The sequence below is a fragment of the Podarcis muralis genome, chromosome 10 (assembly GCF_964188315.1).
Source record: "Podarcis muralis chromosome 10, rPodMur119.hap1.1, whole genome shotgun sequence".
NCBI lineage: Eukaryota > Metazoa > Chordata > Lepidosauria > Squamata > Lacertidae > Podarcis > Podarcis muralis.
The window spans coordinates 49,774,809-49,789,679 of record NC_135664.1 but is presented as its reverse complement, the minus strand read 5'-3'; the positions used below and the strand labels follow the sequence as shown (position 1 = coordinate 49,789,679).

Here is a 14,871-nt window from a genome sequence, read left to right as displayed (position 1 = left end):
ACCATGTAACCGTAAAGGGAGAAATCAAAAGCAGACGATTCTCCTGGGTGTGGCCAGAACACAGAAATTAAGAAAAAATAATAATAAAACCAAAAATAAACAAAAATAAACAAAAACCAAAGAAAACTAAACGGAGCCCCTTGAAACTCATGCATTGTTAACCCTTTTTTATTATGTTTAGAACATTCACCTCAGAAGCAGCATCTTTATCTTATGGTGTTGGGACGGATTTTCCATAATTTCATTTTTAAAATATATCTATATATACACAGACACACTTTAAAGACTCAGTCAACAGCCAGAAGCCTGGATAAATAGTCAAAAAGATTCCAGGCATTAGGATTACTTGCTTCCAAAACTTATATGCATCTTTAGCCATCCTTGATAATCCATCTGAGATGAGTGATTGGCATGAAGTTCCAGGTGGCTGAGGGGAAGAAAAAGGAACCCTATCGCCATCCTACTTTCCAAGATCTGCAGTTTAAAGACTGGAACTCCCATCTAATACTGCATTGCACTGATTGAATTACGTGCTGCTGTAAAGCTATTTCATTAGAGTGGTGGAAATAATTCTGAAACACACTGGGGCTTGACAGAGTTGCTTCAGCTTAAAGCAAGACAACATATGTGAATACAGCAAAATCAAAGAAAAGTGCTCCTGCTAATGCAGACCTAACATTAGCAGAATATAAAAACACAACTGAAATCTGCAAGTGAGGGAAGCAGAACTTCACCGTATTTATTTCCAGGGGCATAGTCTGTTGCAGCAAAATCCATAGTGTCTTGTAGCACCGTAAAGACTATCACATTTTTAATGTTATAAGCCAGGAGTCACCAACCTTTTTGGAAGAGTGGGCACATTTTGAATTTGGAGAGTACTGAGGGCCCCAGTCAAAAAATGGCTGGCAAGGGGACATGCCACAGCACAAAATAAGGAAAACTCCCCACCTCTGACATAAGAAGTCAGCTATGCCCTGATTGTGGAGCTCACACACACTCACAAGGGTGTTGCTGTATAATAACAACAGGGATCATTCCTTAGTACCAGCAAAATGTACAAAATGGCCACATCACACATTCTCTTCTCACAGAAATTGCTTAGGAGGTGTCTGCATATTTATTTATTTTTTACATCTTTAGAAACTTTATTTCTAGGAGCACTAGACACTTCTTTTTAAATACAAGTTCAGAGATTGGGTAACCTGCCCAAGGGCGTCAATGAAAGCCCTCAAGGGCACCATCGTTGATGGAAGTTTAATCTCTTTTTAATCCATTGTTATTTTAACTTTTTGAAAGTTTTAAACTATGGTTGTTCATTTTTCTTATTGATAATGCTATTGTGTTAGCTTTTCTTCTAAGCTGCTTTGAGTGTTTATTTTTAGAGTCAAGCAGTGTATAAATTTTATGAAACAAGAGGAATAAACAAACCCCTGCTATAAGGTTTCATGGACTATGATCCACTCATCAGATGCAAAAAGTGTTATCCTGATTTACAGGTAACACATACCAATTGTGGAAGGTAGAATTGTTAAACAGTGAGGTCGGGTGGAGATTAAGTGCAGAACAGTTCTGGCTGAGATGATTACGTTAAGAACAGTAGTTCATTCAAAGAAAGCAGTTGTTAACTTCACCGTTTACAATTTCACCACCACTATTTCGGGGGGGGGGGGGTCAGAGAGAGATTGTCATAGACTAGCTGGATGCAGAGGCATGGTGGTGGGAGGCACCAACTGGGGAACCCCAAATGGAAGAAGGCTCAGAACCAGGAGATTGGTGGTGGGACAACAATGACTGTTCAGAGGGAGAAGAGGTATGAAGAGGGTGGAGCAAAGTCAGACAAGGAGTCAGAGTCTCTGACTGCTTGGGAAGGACCCAGGGGAAAAGAAGACAGAGGTGTGGGAAGGTGGGGACCTTCAGTCCTTGCAACTGCCTCATTGGGGCAAGATCTATTGAGAAGGGTTACTGTACTCACTAGGCCTGAATTGTTTTGTTTCTTGGAATAAACAGTTAACTTCACTGGCACCTTGTGAGTTACTGCTGACCTGCTCTTGACTCTTGCCTTGACAGAGAGAAACCCTTATGCCACAATAATTTTATAATCTTTAAGGTGCTACAAGACTCTTTGTTTTTATTATATCTCTTTCAGGGGTAATATTGACTAAACTAGAATGCAGCTTAGATGTATGATGAGGGAAGATTATCACTGTTGCTTATTGAATTTGTCAGTCATTTTATCTTGCCTAGGGCAACCCAAAGTAATTTACAATGAAACAAGTTCTGTTATTGAGCCAACCCAATTAAAAACCCCTGGCAGAACAGTGCAAGATCACTTGTTCCCCTGTACTACTCCATAAGTAAAGAGACATACAACATATCTGTTGTATCTTTAATTTTTTTTATAAAATAACTTGAGCATAAACATGCCTATGCCCCACATGCTATACTGCCTGATTACATCAAATTATCAGTAATTAAGGTAAACTGTTCTGTCATTTGATGCATGCAACAAGCTGCAGGAAGGCAACCATGTAATTCTCAGGCATAGTTAGGAACCAAATAACATGGAAACAGCAACCATGGCACAGCAGTTTTTATGAAGCCACAGCCTTTACTGAGCAAGGCTAAGCCATCAGCACACAATGCATCCCTACTAGTCATTCTTTGGTCATGAAATACACATGGACCAATCTGAATATTCAGAACAGTAGTCCAGCAGGGCCATATATCTTGCACATACATATTTATGTTTAGTCCAATATACATACAGTAGGGTTCTGTCATGTGTACAGAACCTAAACAAAGGTTGAGCCTAGGATTCTCAAGCTACTATTTTAAGTAGTGCTAACAGTGTCTTGCCAGTCTCTCATGCACTTTTTGTACAACACGTAGCACTAGAAAGGATTCTCCAAAGTCTAATAATTAGTGTTCATTTTTAATTACCAGGGGGGAGATTCAATTACCTGACCCTGCCAACTTACATCTTCACTGGACCAGGGTACAGAATATCAACACACTTTTCCTTTCTAATTAAATATAGGTGGATGCTTTAATTGTTGTATTGACTTGAGTAGGTTCATTATGACAAAGTTTGAGTGTTCTAGATCTAAAGAAATTTGGATTTTTCAAAACCTAGAGTAAACTGGGGGAAATCAAACTTATTCTCATGGAAACCAAAATATTCATTTGGGAGGAGAAATTAAGTGTTTTCACTGGCAAACTGGAACAAACCAGCATTTTAAGACACAATGGCTATGATTTCTGGTAGGCACATTACCAGGGGAAGTGTAACAAGCGCAATGAAAATTACTAAAACTATGGGGCACATTTGGCTGAAAACAAAGGAAACTCTTATTTCAATTGTTCAAAAGGTTTCTTTCTTAGAAATCTTTCAATAATCTCCTCCTTAATTGTGCATATTGTAGAATTCAAATGTTTGGTGCTCCTGTGAAGAATCAATATTTATACAGTAAAAGTGTGCATAACTATAGGCTCTCTCCAGTGAGAGCCTGTTTTTAGTAAGATTTAACACATGCATGAAACCTTCTCTTAGCATGTCAGAAAGAAAAGCCATCATCTCATCTCGGATGGACCAATGGGTAAGATGCATTTTTATTTTTTCAGAAACTTCCCAAAATTTCACAACACTGGAACAATTCTGGCAGAGGACCTTTGCCACAGTTATGAAGGGATAAAGATATGCTCAGCCCATGGAGGACCTTCCCAATTACTGGATGGGGGCACACCTAGGGCGATTTGGATTTTACATATTCACCTTTTTAACATTCATTTATCAAATACATATTCAAAAATATACCCTTTAGAAACCCAGGGGGAGGGAGGGATAATATTGAGAACACAGCACAATGCAGGCAGCAGGAGCATCTGCTTTCCGATTCCCAAGAGAGAGGAGGAGAGAGGTTCCATATCGTTAGGTTAGAACAGAAACCACAGGGTAGGAAAAAGGCATTCAAGTTTTGGCATACTTTTTGCAGAAGAAAGGGGAGTGAAAGGGCCCTAGAAGTATTTGTGTTCCACCACTGGGGATTCTAAGCTACTGTTTTTTGTTTGTTTGTTTTTTAAAAAAGAAGGGCAAATCCCAGGCGTCCCAATTCAATATTCCGTGATATAACCAACAAACATTCTTTGAGAGTTTCCTGAGTGTCACTGAAGCTATTCACCATCTTTGAGAGAACGGGCCCCAGCTTGGAGCCAACTGATAAAAGACTGTAGTGAATTCGACAGGCAGGTGTTAGAAACTCTACCACCAAATATAGGAGAAACTAGTTGGGCTAAATATTGCCTGGATGAAAGGAAAAGGGGCAAATACCCATAATTCATAACTAACAGCTTTTGTTTTAACTGAAAACCAGAAGTCTTGGGCTTTCTTGGCTGCACTGTTAAATAGTCATAATTAGAATTCCGTGATTTATAGAAGATTCTGAACATAAGAACAGAGACTGTCATGTAAGTTTATATAAAATGAGTATGATTATCACATGTGTTTATAAAATTAAAGCACAGTGTCACATGAAGGCCTTGATAAGGGCATTGTTCTTTCTGACAGGCTTGCTGCTTTTGCATCCTTTAGGCATTTAAAAGAGATTGTATATGGGAGTCAGTTTCCCCAAGGCTGACAATAATAACTAAAGCACCACTAATTCATAAACAATTTTGGCCTATGCTAACTTCAGAGAGGAGAGAAATATATTTAGAGATGCAACCACAGCAGATTGCTCATGCTCTATTAAGAATTGCAATGGGAAGGTGCTTATTTTGCAGGAGGCTGCATTACACAAATTAAATGCCTGTGGTTCTCTTTCCAGCTTGTTAACTCTTCTCAATAGTCAAGTGGCCTATGGCTAATGAAGGGCAGTAGCCAAGCACTGCATCCCTTCCAGTTCTGAGATCAGGAGAACATGTGAAATAGGTAAAGGAATAAAGGGCTCTATGCCGCCCACTATAGTTCTGCATCTCTCCACAAGTTCAACACATGTTGTGTTGCATTTATGTTATCTTAAACTTTCATAAACTGAGCTCAAAGATCATTTGCCATGAAGGGTTTAAATTCTGTTTACAGAATTTGCCGAAGGTACGCAGAATATTATAGTGGCTAATATTTAAAAATAATCCCTTTTCTGGTTTTCAGATAACACATAGAAATGAATTTCAACATGCAAATTTGAACCCAAATATAAAAATCTAAGTGGGGCACTTCTATACTTAAGATAAAAAAATACTAAGCGGTACACCTTTGAACTGTCATGTGATGGGGTGGGGGGGATGGGACAGATGTTCATTTTTAATTAAAAGTGGAAAACTTAGCATTGATTAAGTCAAGCAGAGTATAGACATGCACTGTGCAAGCTTCCCCCACAGAGCTCTGCCAATGCACCTTGCTCCTGACCTGCAACACTCCCTGCTATTCCAGTGCTGGACCTACTGGGCAGAGAGAGAATCACATCAATTCTTCAGTGAGGGGACAATGGTTTCATGACGAGAACCAGTTAGGACAAGTATCACTCAAAATTGCTGCACTTGTGACCATAATGTTTGCAATTTGTTCTCTAGATAGTTCAATTAGTAGTAAGCCTGCAAAACTATCATTCAGATGCATCTTGAATAGCTACACAAGTAGCTGTTCCAGAAAATTAGAAGCTTATACAGATACCGTAATTTGCTAAAAGCCAACATTTTTTCAATGTTGAAGGGTCCATTATGCTAGCAGAGTGGGTGGAAATTTTTCTTTTACACAAGATAGCCTGTGAAAGCTCTTATCCCATATAATTTATTCATAATTATTATTTTTAAATGGACAGAAGCCATCTGTCCCAAACACCAGGAACTTTGAGAACTCGAAGGAAAATCTGACTCTGATAGCTTTAGTAAACCCTTTATTGCTAGAAATTTGGGGTGCCTGATCTTTCTGAAGGAATATTTTGAAAGGATTTGGGAAGAAATATATTGGCTACACTCAAAATCTGCAGTTATAAGGAATGGTAATTTTTAGGTGATTACATGACGACCAGTTCCTGTTCTGCCTTATTCTCTATGCAGGAAGCTGTCCTATCTTGTCAACTTGGGGCAGGGGCGGTAGGGGAGAGGGGAGAGAAAGAGAGAAACTGGGTATAGAAACAAAACTTACCTTGGAGCCACGTTCATTAAAGATTATCTCTACATCAAGGATTTTGCCAAATTGCTGTAAAGACAGAAGAGAAGATTTACCCCTTGTCAGCTACTGCATTTATCCTCCTTTCTAAGAAAATCTTCATTTCGCTAGCAAATTTTCCTTTATAATATGCAGTTAAGAATGTTCAGTTGTTGAAGTTCTTCTGGTTGTCAGCTTTTATTTAAACCATATTCAGCAACCACCCAGAAGCACGTTGGCAAGAAAGGGGGGGGGGGGGAGACAGAGAGAGAGAGAGGACGGAGATGCATGACCATACCATCCTAGGGTCTTTCATGAGGAAGGGCGGACTATAAATTAATTGGATGGATGGATAAATGCTGTCTCCATCCCCAGCGTCTCTGCATGTGCCAGATCGCCTTGCACTGTGAGAAAAGCTTATAGGAGTTTCTAAGCACATTCAGCTAAATGCACATGATCAGTAACACTGCATTATTGAGGTCCCCAATTGAGAGGAGGATTCCAAGCTTGTTCACTTGAACACACTTAGAATTAGAACTCCCCTTTCAACACAGGAAAGGTGTGAAGCAGGGCACAGGTGGGTAAGATGTGGGTGGGGGCTGCTGGTTCACCCTGCCCCCTCCTCACTTTTAAGCTCACATACTTTGAGGCAAAAGCTTGCATAGGACTTTAGCTGAAGCCGTTGACTACTTAATATGCTCTGAGTTAGTTGCAAGAGCAGAGATCTATAAAAGCAATCTCTTTTCACATTCCAGGTTAAGATATTGCAGGGCCAGGTTCAGTTCGTCACTGCAAAACCAGCGAGTCTTCCGGTAAATTGAAGATGAATGGGTTTATTGTGCCATAAGCTTTTGTGGACTAGAGTGCAATGTGCAACAAAGCACTGTGGTGTGGAGTGCTCTTATTCCAGTCACTCTAGCCCTTCCCCTCCATGGTACTCCATTCCATTCAGCCACCCACAGGTTTTCTGTTTTTCTACCCCAGCAGTTAGTCAGCAAGCCAGGGTCACAGAGCTATGCTCGGTCCTCATTATGCTGTTTTGGAATCTGCCCCCCCCCCCCCACTTTATGGATATTTTACTCAGATACATATTTTTTGGCGGGGCGAGGCGGGGGGTACTCCTGCAAACCTTACAGTTCCCAGAGTCAACTGATACTGGCTTCTTCCACATGGGTGGTACTGTTTTAACATGCACAGAGAACAAGTGGAGGCATGCAACACCACATGGGTGGGAATGTTTTAAAGCTTCTGCTTCTGGGGCAAGAGAGTGAAGGAACAGGTGGCTGCTGTTGGGTGGTGAGAGTGTGAGGGGACAGGCAGGTGCCTTTATTCCTATGTCTCTCTTCCTGCATCCTCCTTTTCCAGCTACTCCACTCCAGAAATTTTAGGCTGGCTAGCTTAGCATCAGTTCTAGGAAAACTAGTGAAAAGCACTGTTAGAGACAGAACTACAATGCATATAGAAGGAACAAGTCTCCAGGGCTCTTCTCTGAAGGAGGCTTGGAGGATGATGTCAAGAAAGAGGGCCTTTTTAGTTGTGGTTCTCTTTGTCTGTGGAATGCTCTCCTAATGAATTCTGATTGGCACCTTTGCTGACATCTTTGTAGTGACAGCTAAAAACTTACCTTTCTCTTTGGGCTTTCTGATAAACTAAGATGATGATGGGGTTTTTTGCTGTCAGTATGCTGCCAAAGCTTCCTGTGGCTATTACGGAGAATATCGTTTTGTATATTTTTATGAATTGTGTGTGTGTGTTTTAAATGAATGTGTCAATAGTATAAAGTATTTATGTTTACATTAAGTATGTTGCAACTTGGCTGGAGACCTTATGACAGGGGTTACCAAACTTTATGGACCAGGACACATTTTGGATTTTGAAAGAGTGCTGTGAGCATGTCACAAACTGGCTGCCACAGCAGGCATGACGTAACATAAAACTAGAGAGACAATCACCCTTGGCATCCTTATGCTTACCATGGGAAGTCAGCTATGTCCTGCTAGTCTATCAACTCCCTTCCATCTGACATACTGACATGTAGCTCAGTGGCAGAACACCTACTTGGCAGGCTTTGGTTTAATCCCTGGCATCTCCATACAGGGCTGGGAATGTTTCTGGCCTGAAACCCTGAAATAGGCAGTGCGCATACCCAATGGCATGACTCCCTATAAGGCAGTTTCCTATATGCCTATATCCTTAGGCTTTCTGTGGGTTTTTCAGAGCCAACCCAATTCCATTAGCATTATGTTTTCCTCAGGCTTCTCCCCCTCCCCCGTTCCTTTCCCTCAGGTTTTTAATTTTTGTTCCGTTCCATGCTTTGCACCATTTCTTCAGTCACCCTGCTCCTTTTTTCTCTTCCTTTTAGCTTCCCTACCTCATGGGACCTCTTTCCTGTGAGCTTTCCTAACTCCTTATTTGCCTTTCTCTAGCCATATACAAGGGAACTTTTAATTCAACTTAAGTTGAATTCCACCACTAACAAGTTCCCTCAGCTGAAGGAGTGTTGATGAACGTTCTAATCATCACATTAAGCTGAACCAATGGAGGCCAGATGCTTCATTTGCCCTGTAGTAACCCATACAGTAATGCACTAAGAGACTCTGAGTGCATTACTGTATGGGTTACTACAGGGCAAATGAATGCTATGGTGGTAGCCCCCTTGGCATTCATAAGTTCTTGCACTACTTCCAGATGCTGGTGTGGCTCTGCCATTTTTAAATTGCTTCTCCATTAAACTCAACCCTATGTGCTATTTCTTTTACTCAAACAAGCCACACTTCCTATACTCCGCCTTAAACCCCCCACAGGCATTAAAAACAGGGTTGTCCTAATAAAAAATGCTTTCTTTAACATATGTAAGGACAGTGCAGATATAGCTCCACCCTGACAGTGCAATTCTATAGATGTCTACTCAGAAGTAAATCCCACTGAGTAATTGTAGGCCTCCTCTCTTATCCAAAGGGGATATGAGCATATGGTGCTTCATTAAGCATAATGATTTCAGAACTGACTGACTCAAAATGTATGAGTCATAGCCACACACAAAAATTAAATAAAAAGAGGTCACCGTTGCCTGTCTTATAAGCTTTATATCTCTCTCCACCCCCAAACTCCCTGTCCATCTGAATGTAACTATTACCGGCTTGTTGTCAACTCTTCTAAATTTTACAGTAAACAACATGACTTTCCCTAGAGGCATTGAACTAACTAGGCCAGCAGTATTCACTGTTTGGACAATGCTGAATTAGACTTTGAACTCATACAGTAAGAAAGTAGTAGCTAGATAGTTCAGTCCCCTGATCCCCCGTGGGGGGTGGGGGTCCCTATGCCTTTAATACCATCTGGCAAGGGCTGGTTGCTGTCTTGCCAGCTTAAAGCAGGACCCCAACAGCTAGCCCCCTAAAGTGGGTTTAATGTGTTGTCCTTAGAGCTGGGACCTATGTTTCGAAGGAGACCATTCAGCTGCAATAGTCATTACAGTGGAGCAAATTTTGAATGCAACTATTTTCAGCTCCGCATCTGAATCATTATAATCTTCAGATTAATAAGCGCACTCCTTAGATGACCTTGGTGGTCCCTTCCAACTCTACAATTCTCTGATTCTCTCATTCGCTTGAGGCAGGGTACACTGTTTCCTCTACAATAGACTAGTCCACACAGGAAGGCAAGGTACGATTGGAAGTTTTACAAATAACTGAGATGACACACAGCCTGTAAATACTGAAGTAGTCTCAAGTGTGTGAAAACAGCTTACAATTCTTGCTAGCTTCAAGTCAAATAAATGGTATATTTCCAAAGGTAAGGTAAAAAAGTCGTAGAAAGGATCCTAGCTTGTTTTATTAGACACTGGGTTGTATTTTCACACAGCTTTCTCAAAAACAAATCTTGTCTGTATATCTTGTCAACAAACATCATTAAGCCTTAGGGCTCTGAACACCTGGGACCAGAATTTCAAGTGCATCCTAGGGTGGATTACATTAAATCAGGGCAATTAAGTCAATGATTTAAATACATAAGAGTGCAGAAGTCAGATTTAAATGACTGAATTGAATCAATTTACCAATTTTTAAATTCATATATTTCTTGAACAAGCATATATACTAATTGGTTCATATATTGACTGAACGTATCAGCTTGCAAATAAATACAAATTTTACACTACCTAGGAGGAGCATATTCCCAAACCTTTGGTCATGAAACCCACATTTTGTGCTACAGAATTAATAAATGCCAACAGACAGGTGAATGCATGTGAAATCAAGTGTTTCTGTTTCACTCTGTGCGTATGCAAAGATACTAAGCAACAGAACTTATCTGAAATAATACACTAAATTTTCCAAAAACAAGGACTGATACTTAATGGGCAGAACAGTGTTGCTTCATGAGATGAATAATAAATTTGCAATCAATTTGATCAAGAGTCTAAATAAAATAGTCATAGTTTGCATAATAATAATAATATAATTTACTTTGCCTTTAAAAAAATCAAAACTCAGGTATTATTGCTCCCGGGTAATTGTTTTAAATAAAAAAGCAAGCATTAATGTGATGCTTGCATTTCTTTTCAGTAAGGCTTTCAACCTGAAGTTTTAGATATTGTGGCTGCCTTTAGTGAGTGGGATGTGTTAGATAGCCTTTTTGTATGTGAATGTTTTTAGCTTTCATTTTGTTTTAGTTTTTTATTGGTTTTAATGTTCATACTGTTGATTTGAGTTTACTTTTCATAAAAAGTACTAATAAGTTCAATAAACAATGAAATTGATGGTGATGATTACTTGTTTGACAGTTACCTCCTGCTCTTTCAAGGACAATTTGACACCCATCTAGAACAACAATTCCTGAATACAAGAACCACTCACCAACACCGCCTCCATCTTACAATGGTTTAGTCTATTAGCCTTCATTGAACTCAATCCTGCCTCCAAGGCTTTGATCCGGCATTTGATTCAAACAGTATGGAGCATACTGATGACACTGTGCTCCAAATCCTTAGATGGCCACTTTCAACAGCTTCATTTACAGATGCTAACCTCAATGGGAGACAAGAGGGACCTCACAGCTCAAGAGCCAAAGACTGCTACATTCCCTTGTAGCATCCCTGCAAGTATGAGGGAAACCACTGTAACACTGTACCTCTGGCTCCCAAGCTACAAAGCAGCTCCTGGAAGATACCAACAATCAAGAGTACCAAATAGTCTGTACTGGTGATGGTGAGAACTCCCTGCAAAGGTGAGGGCCCAGCTAGAATGGTTCCACATTTATGGAATTAAGGGATTCATAAATGCTCTAGGGGATTTTCCTGTCAACAAGGCCCTAGTTTCAGTATGGAATAGCAAGGTAGAAAGGACCATATAATTCCTAGGTGTTCTTTTCAGCATTGTAGAGACTAACTGGCCCCTTGCTTTTCTGAAGAGTTTTGCTCAATGAAACAAGCCCAGTGACAACGAGAGTACAGGTGGTGTGCAAGTCCCATAGTGAACACAGGTGGGAGCACATAGTTGTGGCTACTGTGTGCACACGGTGGCAAAGAAATCCTGCTTTACCACAACTAATTGTGACTCCTGGCCTACAGTCAGGAACAAGTGAGACTTTGGAAATCAGCTGTGGAAAATTTGCAGAGCACTTTGAGATCAGCCATCATTGTCAGTCCTGATGGTCTTTTTTAGATTGCATGACAACGTAAGTTGATGCTTCATGCTCCAGGGCAAAGCTGACCTCCAGGCTGTTGCTGGATCCTTCAGGGACTTTTTCACTCCTCCCACGTAATAATATTCTCTCATGGCCCATTTTCCTGCTAACTACACAGTTTCTCTCTGTTCATGTATTTTTGGAAAATTCACTTGAGGCAAAGGCCTTAAGTCTTTCATAGATGACATTGAAACAATCGAACCTGACACTGGGAAAGGCTGGGAGGCGGGATATTGCAGAAGCTGCAATCATAGGTCCCCTACAGGATAAAGGGCTCGTTTAATATGATTCACCCAAGGGAAAGCTCTCTTACTGCAGTAGCAGTAGTAATAAGAACACCACAACTAGGGTTAATATTTCACTGTCCCATTTTATAGTTCCAGACTGATTTTATGTTGTTTGGAAATGCTGTACGAGCAGGAAATCAGAACTGAATTTCTGATTGCTTCCCTGCTCCAAGTGTAGAGTCTACCCCAAGTTTCAAAATGGCACATGCTCACGCATGTGTGCCTAAGAAGTAAAAAAGCAGTTTTAGCAGGCTCTATCCCTGTGGCTGAAGTCAGAGCCAGGAAAACCAAAGCTTCCAATTAAGTAAAAGGAAAGATGAAACCCACAGGCACCACAGTTCATGTGCACTTCCCCTTTTACTTTTATGCCACTGGAATAACCTTCCAGACAAAACATTTACCCTAAGTAGAATGACGGTAAATGGTAACCAGTAATTTGGTGGAGACGGGAATTGCAAAACATTTTTCTAGTCTAATGTAATCCGGCATTGCTTGGGCGTTGGTTTAGGACTTTCCTCCCACCTGTGAATGCTAAAGGTAATGTGCTACCTTAAGGCTCCATGAAACGTGCACATGTTTATCAGAAGAATTTCAGGTGATGGCTAGGATAGACAGAGAACATTAAACTAAAGAATTTCATCCCCTCTCTTTACCAGTACAGTGGTATCTCGGGTTACAGACACTTCAGGTTACAGACTCCGCTAACCCAGAAATAGTACCTCGGGTTAAGAACTTTGGGGCGCGGCAGCAGTGGGAGGCCCCATTAGCTGAAGTGGTACCTCAGGTTAAGAACAGTTTCAGGTTAAGAACGGACCTCCGGAATGAATTAATTTCTTAACCCGAGGTACCACTTTATACAATCACTGTTTTCAGCCTGAGAGGGAGCAAGGATGCACTGGGACTCATCCTTAAGCTACAACCGATAGGCACAAAGAAATCCCAGAGGATCACTATTGCTAAAAAAAAAAAAGCACGGTCTTGTCCTTGAGCCCTGACCAATGAGGCGAACAGGGAACTGGGAGGCAATATCAGACAAACTGTAAGGGTGCCACATACCCAGTGTGGTGGATGGGGGAATAAGTAACATTGTCAGGCCAAGAGTGAAATGTCCCCCCAACATTACTGCATTAAAAAACCCCAACCTCAAACCTATGTCCCCTGGTATGAAAAATTTGGAAAACGTTGTGGCAGATAATTTTTGCTTTCTGAATGCTGGGGAATTTAAAATATTGTCTACATTCTTTTAGTTGTATTTCCTTGAAGTGGGAGTGGGGGGGGGGGTTGTAGAAGCGAGACTCCTATGCCTGCTACATTATTTCGCATGAAATTGTTCACAGAAATTTAATAGTTCTGAGCCTAAGGATCTGAGTGGGGAGAGCTGCATATATGTGTAGGGGAGGTTTGTTTATCTGCCTTCCTTGGGGAAATCTCCTAATTCTGATATCGTTTCATTAGAGTCAAGAAAATTATATTCTCAGACTCCTCCACCACAAAGGACTGTAAAACTCAATGCACGTTTAGCAGTGCAATGTTGTGTTTGGTCATCTAAGCAGAAAGTGGAGACTTGAATGAAGGATACATAGAAATCAGAACTGTAAACACTTCCAAAAGCAGTCCTTCACTTGTGAATGCACTACAATGGTACCTCGGGTTACATACGCTTCAGGTTACATACGCTTCAGGTTACAGACTCCACTAACCCAGAAATATTACCTCAGGTTAAGAACTTTGCTTCAGGATAAGAACAGAAATTGTATTCCGGTGGCGTGGCAGCAGCAGGAGGCCCCATTAGCTAAAGTGGTGCTTCAGGTTAAGAACAGTTTCAGGTTAAGAACAGACCTCCAGAACAAATTAGGTACTTAACCCGAGGTACCATTGTAACTCTTGGGACAGCCTAAAGAATATGTCATGCTTTGAAATGATAGCCCTAAAGTCAGATAAAGACTATATTCTGCCCATGCCTTATAGGCATATGAATTTACAGTGACTATTGGTAACACACAAGGCAGCCCCAAGACATATATTCACAATAATATATTGCAATGTCAATCATGAATATAAGGCATAACTCATTTCTGCTCTAGGTCAAAAAACCTAGACAAAAATATAAAGGTTTAGGCTTATCAGCCACAGCAGCCCAAAATATGTTCTGAGAAGGCAAACTATTATCTTCCAGATCCTGAGAACGAGGAACCAGTGTTAGAAACTGAGATATGAAAGCTAGGAGCTAAATGGCACCTTAAACCTAAGTTATGGGCTAGGCGTGCTTCTTTTATAAAGCTGAAAATGAATGATCTGCAGCTAAAATATTATGTTCATTTTTCACATGGTCTAGTCCTTCCCCTGCCCAGCCCCCTAATGTTCTTAAGAGGGTCTTTTCTCCATCCTTAAGAGAGTAGCTAGAAGTGGGGAGGCAGAAAAATGTCCTCCTTTCCTTCCATTCTGTCGTTTTAATCTGAAATCTTAGGCACTGCTTGTGCTGAGGAAAGTTCCTGTCACAAAATGCACGTAGAACAATGGGAGCTTCGAACACAGCTAGGAACTGAGGATAGACCAGAGCACTATGCCCAACTCATGAACTTCTCTACCAACAGTGACCCCCTAGATACTGTAAACAGAATGCTAATCTAAACTGATTACTCCTCTGACCCAACTTGGTTCAGCTTTATCACGGGTGTGTCATCTTATCTGTCTGTTATAAGGATTTTGTAGACAGGAGCAGCAGCAGCAATTTTCTCCAGAGACACACTTTTC

General features: G+C 40.8%; 1 protein-coding gene across 23 annotated transcripts in view; it reads right to left on the bottom strand.

Annotated features, from left to right (window-relative positions):
• Positions 1 to 14,871, bottom strand: part of RBFOX2 (RNA binding fox-1 homolog 2) — a 177,987-nt gene that overhangs the window by 33,963 nt on the left and 129,153 nt on the right. For all 23 annotated transcript variants that reach the window (XR_013394391.1, XM_077934999.1, XM_028745971.2 and 20 more), the window contains one exon: positions 6,143 to 6,196. Coding sequence is in view for 22 of the 23 variants with exons in the window: in XM_077934999.1 (XP_077791125.1) it covers positions 6,143 to 6,196 (54 nt within the window). In the remaining variant the exon portion in view is untranslated. The remainder of the gene's footprint in view (positions 1 to 6,142; positions 6,197 to 14,871) is intronic.